This window comes from Oncorhynchus nerka, linkage group LG20 (assembly GCF_034236695.1).
Source record: "Oncorhynchus nerka isolate Pitt River linkage group LG20, Oner_Uvic_2.0, whole genome shotgun sequence".
NCBI classification, from domain to species: domain Eukaryota; kingdom Metazoa; phylum Chordata; class Actinopteri; order Salmoniformes; family Salmonidae; genus Oncorhynchus; species Oncorhynchus nerka.
Genome location: NC_088415.1, coordinates 51,443,669 through 51,461,375, shown reverse-complemented (window position 1 = coordinate 51,461,375; position 17,707 = coordinate 51,443,669). Strand labels below are relative to the sequence as shown.

Sequence of the window (17,707 nt, the reverse complement as noted above, 5' to 3'; positions counted from 1 at the left end):
CCCCGCTAACTAGCTAGCCATTTCACATAGGTTACACCAGCCTAATCTCAGGAGTTGATAGGCTTGAAGTCATAAACAGCGCTGTGCTTGCGAAGAGCTGCTGGCAAAACGCACGAAAGTGCTGTTTGAATGAATGCTTACGAGCCTGCTGCTGCCTACCTTCTCTCAGACTGCTCTATCAAATATCAAATCATAGACTTAATTATAACATAATAACACACAGAAATACGAGCCTTTGGTCATTAATATGGTTGAATCCGAAAACTATCATTTCGAAAACAAAATGTTTAGTATTTCAGTGAAATATGGAACCGTTCCGTATTTTATCTAACAGGTGGCATCCCTAAGTCTAAATATTCCTGTTACATTGTACAACTTTCAATGTTATGTCATAATTACGTAAAAGTCTGGCAAATTAGTTCGCAATGAGCCAGGCTGCCCAAACTGTTGCATATACCCTGACTCTGCGTGCAATGAACGCAAGAGAAGTGACAATTTCACCTGGTTAATATTGCCTGCTAACCTGGATTTCTTTTAGCTAAATATGCAGGTTAAAAAATATAAACTTCTGTGTATTGATTTTAAGAAAGGCATTGGTGTTTATGGTTAGGTACAGTCAGGCAACGCTTGTGCTTTTTTCGCAAATACGCTTTTGTTAAATCATCCCACTGCATTGTATCGATTATATGCAAAGCAGGACACGCTAGATATCATCAACCATGTGTAGTAACAGGTGATTATGATTGATTGTTTTTTATAAGATTAATGCTAGCTAGCAACTTACCTTGGCTTCTACTGCATTCGCGTAACAGGCAGGCTCCTCGTGGAGTCAATGAGAGGCAGGTGGTTAGAGTGTTGGACTAGTTAACCGTAAGGTTGCAAGATTGAATCCCAGAGCTGACAGGGTAAAAATCTGTCATTCTACCCCTGAACAAGGCAGTTAACCCATCGTTCCTAGGCCGTCATTGGAAATAAGAATGTGTTCTTAACTGACTTGCCTAGTTAAATAAAGGTGTTAAAAAAATTATAATAATAATAGGCAAAATCGGCATCCAAAAACACAGATTTCCGATTGCTATGAAAACTTGAAATCGGCCGTTCTGATTAATCGGTCGACCTCTACTGTGTAGTACAGATTAGGGACCCATAATGCAATTCCGTTAGCGTAATTAGTGTAAGTACATAAAAGCTGGTGATAGTACAGACCAGGGATGTCAGGCCAAATTATGCTGTCGTTCTGGGTTAGATTCTGGGTAGAAATAGGCATCGTTTTCTGTCTTACAAAGAGTTGTGTTTTACTTGGTGAATATTAGGAAAACTGATGGGTAACAAAATAAAACGGTTTGGGAAACCACTGCTATAAACAGTTTTGTTTGAATGCACCCATCCATTGCAACACTGTGAAAATTGCCATTGATTGACTTCATTTGATTTTATTAGGATCTATTTTAGTCCTCATTTGGACTAATCTTCCAAGAGTCCTTTTAACATTAAAATACAATTTATAATACAATCACATTTTCACATATAACACACTGTTACAAACAGACATAATATATTGACCAGATAAATACTCTTAACAGTCTAAAAAGATGGATTGATTCTTCATCTACCATAGTCCAGCACAACTTTCCTATGTATTATATTTAAATGGTTTTAAAAATATTGTTGTAATTTGTATATTGGAAGATTTCTGGTTTGCTCAGATACATTATTACATTTCTTTATTGCTCTAAATCAAAATGTTATTTAGCTATTTCTCTTTTCTGTCTGGATGACACAGATGGTGGACAATCTATTCCTAGTATTTACTGAATGTCTATCTCTTACCAACTGAATCCTGTTGTGAATAGAGTTTGGCCGTTTTAAATTGTGTATATTATGAAATAAAATAAGCATGTTTTTTTCTTCTTCAATTATCTTGTTGATTGATGACCAACCAAGAGCATTGAACATGACTACACCAGAAGAACCATATCTCCACCTTAAAACAATCCTTGCTGCTTTGTTCTGTGTAATCTGCAGCCTCCTAATTTCACTTGCTAATGCATTTCCCCAGACCACAGAACAGTAGTTTACCTGACTCCCAATTAATGCTTGGGTTATTTGCCTAAGAATCTTTCCCGGTAAATATTTAGCTATCCTTCTGATCATGCATGCAGTTTTAATATTTTTATATTTTTATACATTGACGAGTTATTTGAGACGACCATGGTAAGCAGTTGTCTAGCTGCACTCCTAGTAGTTTGGTTTCTGCCACTTCCTCAATTTGTATCCCCCCATACTTCATTGTATCCCATGCTGTGTTGGCTATTTCCTGGTGGAACAGACCAACATAACCTTGGTTTACTTGGTGTTTAAAACAAGTTGATTCTGGCAAACTCACTCCCCGATATTTTCCAAATCTACTTATAGAGCTTGCTGTACCTGTTGAACCAATATTCTTGCTGTATAAATTGTACTGTATTGATTAGTGTATTTGTGTGTGTGTGTAATGTATGTGTGTCATTAGGCATGTGTGTGTGTAAATGTGCATGTGCGTGCACGTATATTGTTTGAGCGTAGGTTCCTCCCTTAAATAATTTACATGGGCATGATTCAGAACTATTATTAAGCATTAGCTCTATGCCTTTCTGCAATTAAATCTATTTCCCATTGATCTTTCTCACGTACTGATATATTGCCTTAGCCGTTTCTAGTCCTGCTAGTGGTCTGTTCTCATCTGCTGCTACAATTAGACATGTGTTTCCAGCGATGAAGAGGCTATTTATTTGATTCTCCAGTTTCAGTCCAGTATTGAATGGTTTAATTTGCAGTGCTGCCTGGCAGAGTTGCAATGGGTATAGAATTTGGATATTCATTTAGGGTTTGAAAATGAACTGGATCTATTTCAGATGTTCAGCCAACAAAGTGTTGAAGGAGATACAGAATAGCTTAAGTTCTTCAACACAACAGGATTTTCTCTGTTTGTAACTACAGGCAGGCACAGATGCTTCAGCCTCTGTGCAATCTAATAATATAATAATACAGTAACTTCATTGGTATTCCACTAAGACTCTCATCACTAGTTCAGTGTGTAATGCCTCTTCTCTCGCTTAGTCAGGGAATTTCACTTTGTCCATTGTCATGGAGACTTTGTCCAAACAGGCCTGTATTGAGTATTATCAGCTTTGCAGGTGAGGGTTGTTGAATTTTAAAACTCGCTGTGGGATGCACTGTGATTGTGTGTGTGTGTGTGTTTGTAGGCTACACAGGCCCTGCCATATAGAGAGAGAGAGAGTGTGTGTGTGTGGTGAGAGTGTGGGGCATTAACTAAGGCTTCAGTTACATCAGAGCTGTTTAAAAATTACTGCAGAGGGAGAGAGTGGGCTTTATCGAGACGGAGCCACAAAAGATATTCAACCCACACTCTCAGAATAGGACAACAGGAATTTATAGTGTACAGTTGAGGATTTCTATGTACACTACATGACCAAAAGTATGTGGACACTTGCTAGTTGAACATCTCATTCCAAAATCATGGGCATTAGTATGGAGTTGGTCCCCTCTTTGCTGCTTTAACAGTCTCCACTCTTGGCATTCAGGTCAAAGAGTTCAATCTTGGTTTCATCAGACCAGAAAATCTTGTTTCCCATGGTCTGAGTCCTTTAGGTCCCTTTTTGCAAACTCCAAGCAGGCGGTCATGTGCCTTTTACTGAGGAGTGGTTTCCGCCTGGCCACTCTACCATAAAGGCTTGATTGGTGGAGTGCTGCAGAGATGGTTGTCCTTCTGGAATGTTCTCACAACTCCACAGAGGAACTCTGGAGCTCTGTCAGTGACCATCGGGTTCTTGGTCACCTCCCTGACCAAGGCCGTTCTCCTCTAATTGCTCATTTTGGCTGGGCGGCCAGCTCTAGGAAGTGTTTTGGTGGTTCCAAACTTCTTCCATTAAAGAATGATGGAGGCCACTTTGGGACCTGCAATGCTGCAGAAATGTTTTGGTGCCCTCCCCCAAATCTGTGCTTCGACACAATCCTGTCTCGGAGCTCTTCCTTGGATTTTGCTCTGACATGCACCGTCAACTGTGGGACAGGTGTGTGCCTTTCCAAATCACATCCAATCAATTGAATTTACCACAAGTGGACTCCAAGTTGTAGAAACATCTCAAGGATGATCAATGGAAACAGGATGCACCTATGCTCAATTTCGAGTCTCATAGCAAAGGGTCTGAATACTTATGTAAATAAGGTATTTCTGTTTTTATTTTTTATAAATGTGCAAACATTTATAAAAACCTGTTTTCGCTTTGTCATTATGGGTTCTTGTGTAGATTGATGAGGAACTTTTTGATTTATTTAATCCATTTTAGAATAAGGCTGTAAGGTAACAAAATGTGGAAGAAGTGAAGGGGTCTGAATACTTTCCGAATGCACCGTATACATTTTTCAACATAAAATGTAAGCAAAGGCTTTGATTTCTGATCAAACAGATGGCAAAGGCGTTTCCAAAAACATCTAGCAGAAAAAGTCTTAAGTATTAAAAATACATCAAAACACAATCATGTTGAAGTAAACATCCCTGCCATCTAATATCAACACTTATATTTACTTTACCAGAAATGTGCCTTCTGTTAGTTTAAGAAATATTGCATGGTGTCTTGTCATTCTGTTACCAAAAATGTATTTTCAAATTTCTCTCCCTCGTGAGGAGGGAGGATAATGGAAGTTCACAGAATTAACAAGTTAAGGTAGACATACCAATTATTTAGTGTTTTTACTGATAACAATTTGGTTTATGATTTATTAAGTGATTTTACCAAGTTGGTAACAGAATAACCCAAAAAATCTGTAACAGAATGACTGCAACAATTGTCTACAACGGGGATTCATAGTAGGTCACTTGCTACTTTCCTCCCTTCCACTGGCATACTGTTATATTCAGCTAATAATTGTTTTCTTTCCCTTTCAGTCACGTGGTGGTCGAAGCAAGAGCGTGAAAACAGTCTGACAAGCCATCCCCCAGACAGCACAGTACAGTAAATAAAAGTAGAGAATAGGTCAGTACTGTGCTGAACAGTGGAGGCTGCTGAGGGGAGGACGGCTCATAATAATGGCTGGAATGGAGCAAATGGAATAGCATCAAACAGATGGAAACCATGTGTTTGGTGTATTTGATACCCTTCCACTTATTTCACTCAAACCATTACCACAACCTTAATTAGGGTGCCACCAACCTCCTGTGGTACTGAAGTATACTCTACGGTACAGAACTCCACTGTACTAATTAATCTCTGTACAGTAGAGTTGGGTGTAATGCTGCCAGAACACGGGGGAGCAGAACTCCCTCACTTTTTTGATTTTGAGAATACACAGAGCTGGTAAAACTATATCTGTCAATTACATTTAATTACCACAAGTTCTATGAAAAATGATACAATGACTAACTAAATAAATATGTATAGCAGCCTAGAGGTAGGTTTATAGTGGTTTCTTCCCTGTCTTCTCTCTGGCAGTGGCGGGAATGATGAACTGTAGGCTACGTGTGTCCACTCGAAGGCCCATTGGAGGCTTGACCACTTTGGAGGCTTGACAAACTCATTCGCTCTTTAGAGGGACTAAGAGAAAGGGCAGGTACAAGAACCCTGGAAGGTGCAGTGGCTGGAAGAGGGGTAAAACTCCCTCATTGAAAATAAAACAATTGTCACACTCAATCACCAGCAGTTCCTATCCAGCCTTATAAAAAGGCACGCCTGGAACGGATCAGGCTGCAGCACAGCCCCGAGTACACACACCTGGTAGTTCAGGCAAACATCTTGGAGCGCGAGAGTTGGCCAGAGCCTTTCCCTCTGGGATTCGGGGAAGAAGGCATTCACAACCCGTGCCAACGCTTCTCACTCCCGTGCTCCTCCACCATCAATGGCTTTAGGGACTTTGTTGACAGTAGGGGAGAACAGGTTCCACGTGAGCTGAGACCATTGCTTAACTGTACTTAACTGAGTAGGGGTTTAGCCACATGAACCTTATCACACCAACAAGATATAGGATACAAATTCCCAATGTGTCTGCCTTGATGTTCATAAAACGGACTGGTATCGTGGTAATTGACCGTTCATTAAAATAAACACTCTTAGCATCTTCTGTCTTCCACACAGTATTACAAGCCACTGATGAAGACCTTTGGAACATCTACCGTTTAAAAAGTGTAATAAATCCCTGTAATATAGCCTACACCATCTCAATAAATCAATTTTTTATTTTATTTTAGACAGGTCTAAAGAAACATGATATGAAGAAACTGTAGTCTAATTCAGAAGAGTTGTCCTTGTTAGGCCCTGATATATCTATGCCATATGGCTGTGGGCTACACTAGTTAATTTTATAATTTTGTGGAATTATTTTATATTATGAAGAATACAATTGAAAATAGCTGAATTAAATAAAGGATATTTTCTCCAAACGATTTCCAAGGAAGTGCGCACATGCGGCTATTCTGTGTTGAGCGGTTAACAAAGAAATAGAAACTCCTATATGCTTAATTTAGAGTTATTTATGCACCTTTAGTAGTTCTACAAACGTTGGGCTATACGTTTTATTTTTGAATACATTCTAAGGCTGCATGATACGACCAATGATGATTTGAAAAAAGTTGCATGAAAGGCATGAGCTCTGGTTTGTGCAGGCTGCGCGCCCTTAATCAGTCTGTCATTTACAAATTGAAAAGAAGTTGATGATATTCTCATCAGGTCTCGAATTTCCCGGCGGCATGCTCCTTGTGTGGCCATAATGCCCCCTCAAAAATCCATGCCAAAGTGACCATTGTGTCCTTGGGCTGAATATAATAATTATTCCCTTATCCCGGCTGCCGTGCTCCGAAGCACCTCTCACTCACATGGCTCTCTCAGATATTTCAATTCTTATTAGCCAATGCATGTCACGTTATCGGGTCCTTCTCACAGACATCTCAGCTAAGAAGTAGGCTCGAAGTGAAGACTGATATCGGGGACGCAACTGCGCGAGTCCCTCTTATAAAATTCTGAGGCGTCTTGAAGATGTTAGAAGAGCTGTCCACATTTAGCCTACTTTTTATCAGCCAACTAGATGAGTAGGCCTAACGAACAACAAAAGCCATTCTACTATCATCCCTAGTACAAAAGTTGACCTATTGTATTGGTCAACATGTCCTTCTGTGCAATAAATAAATATTCCAAACCTAGTCTGGGACAGTTGTGGTATTTTTTTATTTTACCTTTATTTTACTAGGCAAGTCAGTTAAGAACAAATTCTTATTTTCAATGACGGCCTAGGAACAGTGGGTTAACTGCCTGTTCAGGGGCAGAACGACAGATTTGTACCTTGTCAGCTCAAGGATTTGAACTTGCAACCTTACGGTTACTAGTCCAACGCTCTAACCACTAGGCTACCCTGCCGCCCCATGCGATAGATCCCAAATTCGCATAAAAAAACAAACATTTTAAAAGCAATGAGGCTGATGCAACAGAACAAAATGTTTAGCTTAAAATGTTGATCAATTATTAGGCTATTTCTTCACATTATAAGCGCAGCAATGTGCACACAGCAGTAGGCTACAAGTGCGAATATTCCAAAAGGCAATCAATTATCTGGAAAACACTTCTCAAAAGGGACCGAAAATGCATGTAATGCTTTATTATAAAAGGTAAAAAAAAAATTATGGTGAAAATGATCTTCCCCAAACTTGAAACTCACGCACCGTCTATGTCTACCAGTTAGGCTCTACACCGGTTGTAAAGTGGATTAATGTGCTTCATTTTAAGAAGTTATTTGGCCACTTCAGTTGTGATACAAACCTTATCAAAACATATAGGCCTATGAGCTAGGCTACATGAGGTGTGTGACTATGATTTCACTACTTGGTCAATCGATTTGATGGCATGTTTAATCTATGCAAATAAATTAAATGAATTGATAGTTCCTCTGTTTTCTTTTATTCTGTAATAAGGTATATTGTAACCATGTATTCAAGCTAATCAAATCAACGTTTATTTATGAAACTAAAGCTCTCCTTGCAAACAGTGCAATGATATTAAGCTATATGTATTTGTATTTACATTAGGCTATAGCCTACAAATAGCTGTACCACGTAGTCATAGGCCTATTGGGCAATCTTTCAAATGATTGTTTGTTCCGGAACTGGCTGAATGACAGGTATCCTTCAGCACAAGTTGGTTCAATTTCATTAAGTAAAAATAGATAAGTAAAAAATTGAAGTGAACAGTAATTAAAGAGCAGCAGTAAAATAACAATAGCGAGGCTATATACAGGGGGATACTGGTACAGAGTCGATGTGCGGGGGCACCGGTTAGTCGAGGTAATATGTACATGTAGGTAGAGTTAAAGTGACTATGCATAGATAATAAACGGAGTAGCAGCAGTGTAAAGGGTAGGGGGGTGCAAATAGTTTGGGTAGCCATTTGATTAGCTGTTCAGGAGTCTTATGGATTGGGGGTAGAAGCTGTTAAAAAGCCTTTTGGACCTAGACGTGCTCCGGTACCGCTTGCCGTGCAGTAGCAAAGACAACAGTCTATGTGGCTGGAGACATTGATTTTTATGCCTTCCTCTGACACTGCCTGGTAAAGAGGTTATGGATGGCAGGAAGCTTGGCCCCAGTGATGTACTAGGCTGTACGAACTACCCTCTGTAGTGCCTTGCGGTCGGAGGCCGAGCAATTGTCATACCAGGCAGTGATGCATCCAGTCAGTATGCTCTCAATGGTGCAGCTGTCAAACTTTTTGAGGATCTGAGGACCCATGTCAAATCTTTTTAGTTTCCTGAGGGAGAATAGGCTTCGTCGTGCCCTCTTCACGACTGTCTTGGTGTGTTTGGACCATGATAATTTGTTGGTGATGTGGACACCGAGGAACTTGAAACTCTCAACCTGCTCCACTACAGCCCCGTCGATGAGAATGGGGGCGTGCTCGGCCTCCTTTTCCTGTAGTCCAAAATCATCTCCTTTGTCTTGATCATGTTGAGGGAGAGGTTGTTGTCCTGGCACTGCACGGCCAGGTCTTCCTATAGGCTGTCTCATTGTTGTCAGTGATCAGGCCTACCACTGTTGTGTTATCTGCAAACTTAATGATGGTGTTGGAGTCGTGCCTGGCCATGCAGTCATGAGTGAACAGGGAGTACAGGAGGGGACTGAGCACGCACCCCTGAGGGGCTCCAGTGTTGAGGATCAGCGTGGCGGATGTGTTGTTACCTACCCTTACCACCTGGGGGCGGCCCATCAGGAAGTCCAGGATCCAGTTGCAGAGGGAGGTGTTTAGTCCCAGGGTCCTTAGCTTAGTGATTAGCTTTAAGGACACTATGGTGTTGAACTCTGAGCTGTAGTCAATGAATAGCATTCTCACATAGGTGTTCCTTTTGTCCAGGTGGGAAAGGGTAGTGTTGAGTGCAATAGAGATTGCATGATCTGTTGGGGCGGTATGCAAATTGGGGTGGGTCTAGGGTTTCTGGGATAATGGTGTTGATGTGAGCCATTACCATTCTTTCAAAGCACTTCATGGCTATAGACGTGAGTGCTACTGGTCAGTAGTCATTTAGTGTTCTTGGGCACAGATACTATGGTGGTCTGCTTGAAACATGTTGGTAGTACAGACTCAGTCAGAGTGAGGTTGAAAATGCCAGTGAAGACACTTGCCATTTGGTCAGGGCATGCTCTGAGTACACGTTCTGGTAATCCGTCTGGCCCTGCGGCCTTGTGAATGTTGACCTGTTAAAAGGTCTTACTCACATCAGCTATGGAGAGCGTGATCACACAGTTGTCTAGAACTGCTGATGCTCTCATGCATGCCTTATTGTTGCTTGCCTCGAAGCGAGCATAGAAGTGATTTAGCTTGTCTGGTAGGCTTGTGTCACTGGGCAGCTCGCGGCTGTGCTTCTCTTTGTAGTCTGTAATAGTTTGCAAGCCCTGCCACATCCGACAAGCATCGTAGCCGGTGTAGTGCGACTCAATCTTGGTCCTGTATTGACGCTTTGCCTGTTTGATGGTTCGTCGGAGGGCATAGCAGGATTTCTTATAAGCTTCCAGGTTAGAGTCCCGCTCCTTGAAAGCGGCAACTCTACCCTTTAGCTCAGTGAGGATTTTGCCTGTAATCCATGGCTTCTGGTATGTACATGCTGTCACTGTGGGGACGACGTCATCGACACACTTATTGATGAAGCCAGTGACTGATGTGATGTACTCAATGCCATCGGAAGAATCCCAGAACATATTCCAGTCTGTGTAGCAAAACAGTCCTGTAGTTTAGCATCTGCTTCATTTGACTTTTTTTTAATTGACGGACTCGCTGGTGCTTCCCTGTTTCTTTATTACAAAAACAACACATTTGGCATTATAGCTTTCATCTAAACAACCCTGGGACCTAATTTATCAAAAGGTACTAAAACATACTCTAAACCTTGCATGTGCCAGTTTTGCTCAAAGGTTGGTATTTATACATTTTGAACTTGACAGGAAAGTGTGCATGTCTCCACGCAAATCTCAGACCATGCATACGCACAACTTGTAGTGGAAACTGTTTAGAAACTACATTTTTGGGGGGGAAATCGAGGTGTTTGATGCACAGGAATTATAATAGTGGTAGGCTAATAAAAACATTAAAACGTAGGCCTAATGACAAAAAGCTGCATTTGCCGTTGATAAGGTCATATAGCAGAATGTCGCCTAATATATTTATTTTACTTTCATTATATAGACCTAAATCATAATCATATTGCGTGGCATGTCTCTCCTTTTCTGACATGACTGGTTTATTCCAACTCCACAACAAATATTAGGCTACCATTTATTCATCGCTCATTCAATAGCCAACCATGCTCAACTAAATAGACCGGCATAGCCTATGTCAGTTGCGCAATATTTGTTAAATAGACAATCAATCTTGCAGAATGAGTCCAGTATTTGGCACTCGCTATAGGCAACATGCATTTGTTTTAAGTCACTGCAAAAGATAAACATTCTGCCCACACTCTTTTCTGCTTTCTTATAGAAATGGCTATGGTCCAGTTGCAACATTTCCAAATCATACAGCAAATGGGGGTATTTTTGTTACCATAAAAGGTTAATGGAAGGGGTTTTCCAGGCAGGGTTGTAGCGCTTGTTCACGAGCACACAAATATGATATGGCTGTGATTTATCAATGAAAACATGCATATATGTTGTGTGTGACATTTTGATATATCTTAGTAATGTGGTCCAGGCACGCCAGTTTATATTATGAAACGTATGCACTGTTGATAAATGAGGTCCATGGAGATTGATGTCGAATATATTTTTGTTGAAAACTTTATTGAAAGTTAGGCTTAAATCTGTTTTGCACAGTGTACGCTTGCATTGACTGCAAGGTAACAAGACAAGTAAAGCCTATGCATTCAAAAAAATCAGCATCACCACGGTCTTCTGCATCTACTGCAACACCACACTGATAAAACACAACAGGCCAGTCATACTAGTGTAAGCTCCTATGGCGGAGTCCCAAATGTCTCCCTATTCGCTATATAGTGCAGTACTTTTTACCAAGGCCCAAAGGGCTTTGGTCAAAAGTAGTTCCCTTTTGAAGTGAAATAGGGTGCTATTTAGGACAAAGTTAAATTAGGTGTCATTTAGAATGCAGTCTGCGGGTGCGCTAAAGCCTCTGCCAGGAGTTGTCACTGGGGTAGTGCAGTTGTCGTATAACCACAGGGTTGCTGGCTCATTTTGTCCCACAACAATGTGTACTGTTTGTAAAATCACCCCAAATGTCAAGCAGTGACACATATGAAAGCCTTCATCTGTGTTTGTTTTCAGCAGAGCTTCTAAGTCAAAGGCAAACGTATTCCTCCAAGTCGGTATATAAGGTGTGTCTTGCTGTATATATTATTGTTTCTGTCGACGTGTATGATTGTTATTAGAAATGGTATGGGGTTGAAAAGGACTAATTATTAGACAACAAAAAGTGCCAATACTATAATCATATATAGACTTAAATGGACTAAATGCTACTAGCATATGCCAAGCAAAAGAGCAGTGAAAACAAAGTAAGGTACAAACAAGGAAATAACTCACTTTTGTCCATTGGGCATGCTAAAGTGTCTGATTTTTATTGAGCACTTCGCCACTTTGATGAGTTGGTTTTGATATTTCCTTGGCGAATTCACAACAGTCGTTTAATGTATGTATTGACCCCAAGAGTGGATGCTAATGGGGATCCAGAGAAATTAACCAAAGTGAGACTCGGAACTACCCACAAAACAGGAATATGAATCCAGCCTGTTAGGTTCTTTGTGTAAGAGTTCTGTCAAGATATGGTGTTGCCCTTTGTGACTCTGTTCCTCTGTTTTCACAGTGAAGAAAGCCAAGCTGGATGGACCCAAAGGTATGTGTAGTTTTTCAAAATATTGCCTAGTCAGACCATTACTCTGTTCCAGCTGGCTGATAGGTATTATTAGATAGGTACTGTTTGGCGTAGGACAGAGAATCTTCGACCAACCTTAACCTTTTTGATACTTCCTCAATTCCTGACGTGGAAGATAATCATCGTTTTCTAAACGTTCATGTCTAGTTGCCGGGGGTTTGTTGGAGTTAAGAACATGCTCCATTATTAAATAAAATAAATGTTTTGCTCCTTGAAGTAATCTAACAATGTGTACATTGCCATCTTGTCTATTTCAAATCTCCTCTCATTGTTTGAGACAGGTGGGTGTCCACCCCAAAGTGCTGCATGTCATGATGACCCACCTGCGGACGAATAACAAGTGATGATGGCGGAAGCACTGTTTGAATCGGATATCGCGTTGAGTAAAGTTAATGGACATGAGTGGAAAACTATAACATTGAAGAATTGTGAAAAACGGGCTAAAGTTGTTAATGAAGATAGGCCTCGGTCTAATAATGCTTCATTCCTTGTTGGAATACATTTCATGTGTAAGGATGTGTTTTTGGGAGATCCTTTTGCAGTCAAGGAGATGGTGGAGGATGCACTGCAAAGGGTGGAGTCAATCAAAGTGACCAGGAGTGATAGGGTGTTGATGTATTGTATGTCCAGAAGAACAAAAGGAAAGTGCATTGTCTCTTGGAATTATTGGTGTGAAGTAGAACGCTTTGACCTTCAGAACAGGCCACCAGTAAAAGGTGTCATCTCTGGTGTCGCGGTGGAAATGGAGGCTGAAAATCTAAAGTACCAGGAATAGTGGAGGCGCATTGATTGAACCGTATGGTGAATGGAAGGAAAGAGGAAAGCCTACCGGTGCTATTGCTATTTAATGAAGAATATCCTCTGACACATGAAAAGCTGGTGTATATGAGATGCGCAGTGAGAGCTTATGTGAACAGACCTTTGCAGTGTCTTAAATGTAAAAAGTTTGTCCAGACGGAATAAATATGTTGTGGAAGAGTCAGTAAATACACTGTGCCGCAATTGTGGGAACCCCGTTCCCGAGTTCCAGGAGTGCCCTTTAAGGGTGAAGGAGATCAAAGTAGCAAGAATCTGGGTTATCCACCAGGTCTCCTATGCAGAAACAGTGCAAATTGCGGAACCAGCAAGTTCAAATTAGGAAGAAATGGCAATGGATACACCGCAGCCTGCAGAAAGTATTGTTCATCAGTTGAGGGATCCTGAAGTACGGAATGTGAAGAAGCTAAATTTAGCATTTATTGCGCAGGTGATAAATTGTACAAGTAAAACTAAAAAGAAATTGAAGAAACTTGACATTATTGTGAATGCAGCAAAAATGTTTCTGGATCTCCAAGACTTTACTGCCGAAACATTGTGGGGAATATTGTCTGTACTTCCCTCAAGCCCCAAAGCCTGTAGGGATTGGAGCAGACACTTGAATCTGACTAAAGGGGTATGTTTCCCCATTTCCCTGTGTTTTTCTGGATTAAAATTCCCCAGTTTTCACCTCAAACAGTAGGTAGTAGCATGCACCTCTAACAAATGTTTTTTCGGACCACCATAATGCCATAGAAGACACTCGCCTGTCTTGATCAATGAGAGAAGATTTGAAATAGACAAGATGACGGTGTATACATTTTTTTATTATTTCATGGAGCATTTTTATTTAATAACAGAGCATTTTCTAAATGCAAACAAACCCCTTGAAACTAGACATGGACGTTTAGAATTGTCGGGAATAGGGTTGGTTGAAAAATGTCTCTGCTATACCAAACCGTACCTAACCTGTAATGTCTAATGGAGCATCTCATTAGCCCATTAAAATCTGCTAGCTAAGGTAAGTGCTGCTGAGAACCTAGAAATAGAATGGACAAAACATACACGACTGGATTGCTTACTATGTCTTATAGGTACAGGAGTTTACCCGACCGTGTGAGGCTGTAACCCAAATTTAGACACATTTTATGAATGATTTAATTTATTAATAAAAAAGGGTCTAAGGGCATTCCATTGTGAAAGCTTACGAGGAGTCATGGTCAATGACTGCATTGATTTTGATTTTATTTGGATCTCTTTTAGTCCCCATTTGGACTAATCTTCCAAGAGTCCTTAAACATTAAAATACAATTTATATAATACAATCACATTTTCACATATTTCACACTATTACAAACATGCATAATGACCCAATAAATACTAAAACTAAAAAATATTGATTCTTCATCTACTATAGTCTCACAACATTTCTATATACTATATTTAATTGTTTTAAAATAATGTTTAAATGTATATATTGAAAGGTTTCTAGTTTGCTCAGTTAATTTATTCCATTTCTGTATTGCTCTAAATTGAAATGTTATTTAGCCTATTTCTCTTTTCTGTCTGCATAGATGGTGGACAATCTATTCCTAGTATTTACAGAATGTCTGTCTCTTACCAACTGAAAACCGTTGTGAATAGAACTTGGGCTTTTTAAATGATTTATATTATAAAATAAAATAAGCATGTTTTTTTCAATTACCTTGTCGATTGATGACCAACCAAGAACACTGCGCATGACTGCAACAGAAGAACCATATCTCCACCTTAAAACAATCCTTGCTGCTTTATTCTGTGCATTCTGCAGCCTCCTAACTTCACTTGATGATGCATTTCCCCAGACCACCGAACAGTAGTTCACCTGACTCTCAATTAATGCTTGTGTTATTTTCTGAATAATTTTTAGCTATCCTTCTGATTATGCATGCTGTTTTAATATATATATATATTTTTTACATAGATGAGTTATTTGAGACGATCATGATAAACAGTTGTCTAGCTGCACTCCCAATAATTTGTTTTTTGCCACTTCCTCAATTTGTACTCCTCCCATACTTAATTGTATCTCATGCTGTTTTGGCCTTTTCCTAGTTGAACAGACTAACATAACTTTGGTTTTCTTGGTGTTTAAAACAAGTTTGTTTTGGCAAACCCACTTCCTGATATTCTTCAAATCTCCTTGTTAAGTCTGCTGTACCTGTTGAACCGATTGTCTTGCTGCATAAATTGTAGTATCATCTGCAAATATAGTAGATTGAGTTTCAACAAAGGCATAAGGAAGGTCGTTGGTATATATTAAATAAAGAAGTGGCCCAAGGAAGCTGCCCTGCGGTATTCCACAGTTTAACACATTAGGGGAAGAAAATGAACCATTGATGTAAGTGGACTGTTTCCTGTCAGTTAGATAGGACTGTACCCAATTCAATGCTACCTCCTTAACCTGTTGCTTCTACTCGGGACGCTTGCGTCCCAACTAGAGCTCTGGAAATGCAAATGCGCTACGCTAAATGCTAATAGTATTAGTTAAAACTCAAAAGTTCATTAAAATACACATGCAGGGTATCGAATTAAAGCTACACTCGTTGTGAATCCAGGCAACAAGTCAGATTTTTAAAATGCTTTTCGGCGAAAGCATGAGAAGCTATTATCTGATAGCATGTAACACCCCAAAAGACCCACAGGGGACGTAAACAAAATAATTAGCATTTCGGCGTTACACAAACCGCACAATAAAATAGAAAACATTCATTACCTTTCACCATCTTCTTTGTTGGCACTCCTAGATGTCCCATAAACACTATTTGGGTCTTTATTTCGATTAAATCGGTCCATATAAAGCCTAGATATCGTTATATGTAGACTGTGTGATAAATGAAAAAACATCGTTTCAAAACGTAACGTCATTTTTTAAAATTCAAAAGTCGACGATAAACTTTCACAAAACACTTCGAAATACGTTTGTAATGCAACTTTAGGTATTAGTAAACGCTAATAAGCGATAAAATTCATCAGGAGGCGATGTAAAGATCATTAGCTGTCCGTCTGGAAAAATGTCCGGCTAGAAACTCAACGAAAATATCCGGTCCTAGACCAAAGGAGATACGGTGCCCTGCATGTGTTTGACCAAGAAAAAACTCGAAGGGAAATGACAAGACTCTAGACACCGTGTGGAAGCTGTAGGTACTGCAACCTCAGTCAATTAATTGTGGTTCACCTTTATCAATGGGTTCAAGTAGCGCATGGATATATTTTCCCATTTTCAGTGATCAGTTTTTCCTGTGCTTTTCGATGTAAATGCCGTTCTGGTAAAGCCACAGCAGTGATTTAACCAGTTTTATAAACGTCTGAGTGTTTTCTATCCACACAGACTAAGCAAATGCATATATTATATTCCTGGCATGAGTAGCAGGGCGCTGAAATGTTGCGCGATTTTTAACAGAATGTTCAAAAAAGTAGAGTGTCGACTTAAGAGGTTAAAACCACAATGCATTAATTTAGTCAATTATTTCATGATCCACTAAATCAAATGCTGCACTGAAATCTAAAAATAGTACACCTACAAATTTGCCATTATCCATAGCATTGAGCCACTGGTCAGTCATGTCAACCAATGCAGTGGTAGTGGAATGGTTTTTGCGATAAGCATGCTGATTGGCTGTAATCAGATCATTCTTTTCCATGTACTCCCACATTTTTCTACTCACAATTACCCTCCAATATCTTACTGAGTGTAAGCTGTAAACGGTTCTGAATGAAGAAGTGCTGTTTGCATTGCTATGAAATACAGTTTTAAGATGCTAACCCCATACCCAAATCAAACATTAATATGAATGGAAATGTTTTGTTCTGGCTTTGCACGCAAGCACATGTTTCCTCTACTTCCCATCTGGGGAAGCATGGTGCCCATAATGCGAGGCTGATTAGCTAGACAAACTGGTGTGAACAAACAGGTGTACAAGGGTGTGAAACAAATGGGTGTGCACGTGAAGTGAGAAGACAGCATGCAATCCATGTTTGGTTTTGATTTCAGTAGGCTGAGGTAGCATCTAAAAACCGGATTTCATAATTTCCTGTTCACTGCTCGGCAATGCAAATGGCTCCTCACCAATCAGAACCGTCTACAAATTATGGCTGTAGTTTCGGACGTGGGACATATGCTTCTAGCAAGTACAGTCATTGGACCATGACTTACAGTATCTTGCAAGCTGTCACAATGGAATGCCCTTAGACCACATCTTTTTAATAAATTAATAAATCATAAAAGTGTCTAAATTTGGGCTACTGCGGCTATAACTAGGACCTGGTCAGGTCATGTGATCAGAAAAATGTCCTGGCCCTATCTATACATAGTCTGATCCTACATCTGTAGGTGATTTTGCAACTACGGATACTTTCGGCTTGTCTTATTCTTTAAAAAAATGTTAGTTAAGTATTTATTTGTATTATAATCATTGTATAATCCCAGCCAATATCAGTTTTTGGTTTCCAGATTAAATTAA

At 39.9% G+C, this 17,707-nt stretch overlaps 1 protein-coding gene across 1 annotated transcript in view; it reads left to right on the top strand.

The window, feature by feature from the left end:
- LOC115124322 (protein unc-13 homolog A-like) overlaps positions 1-17,707 on the top strand; it is a 157,008-nt gene that overhangs the window by 20,165 nt on the left and 119,136 nt on the right. The window contains exons 3-4 of the mRNA XM_065006068.1: positions 5,701-5,940; positions 12,342-12,371. Coding sequence (XP_064862140.1) covers positions 5,701-5,940; positions 12,342-12,371 — 270 coding nt within the window. The remainder of the gene's footprint in view (positions 1-5,700; positions 5,941-12,341; positions 12,372-17,707) is intronic.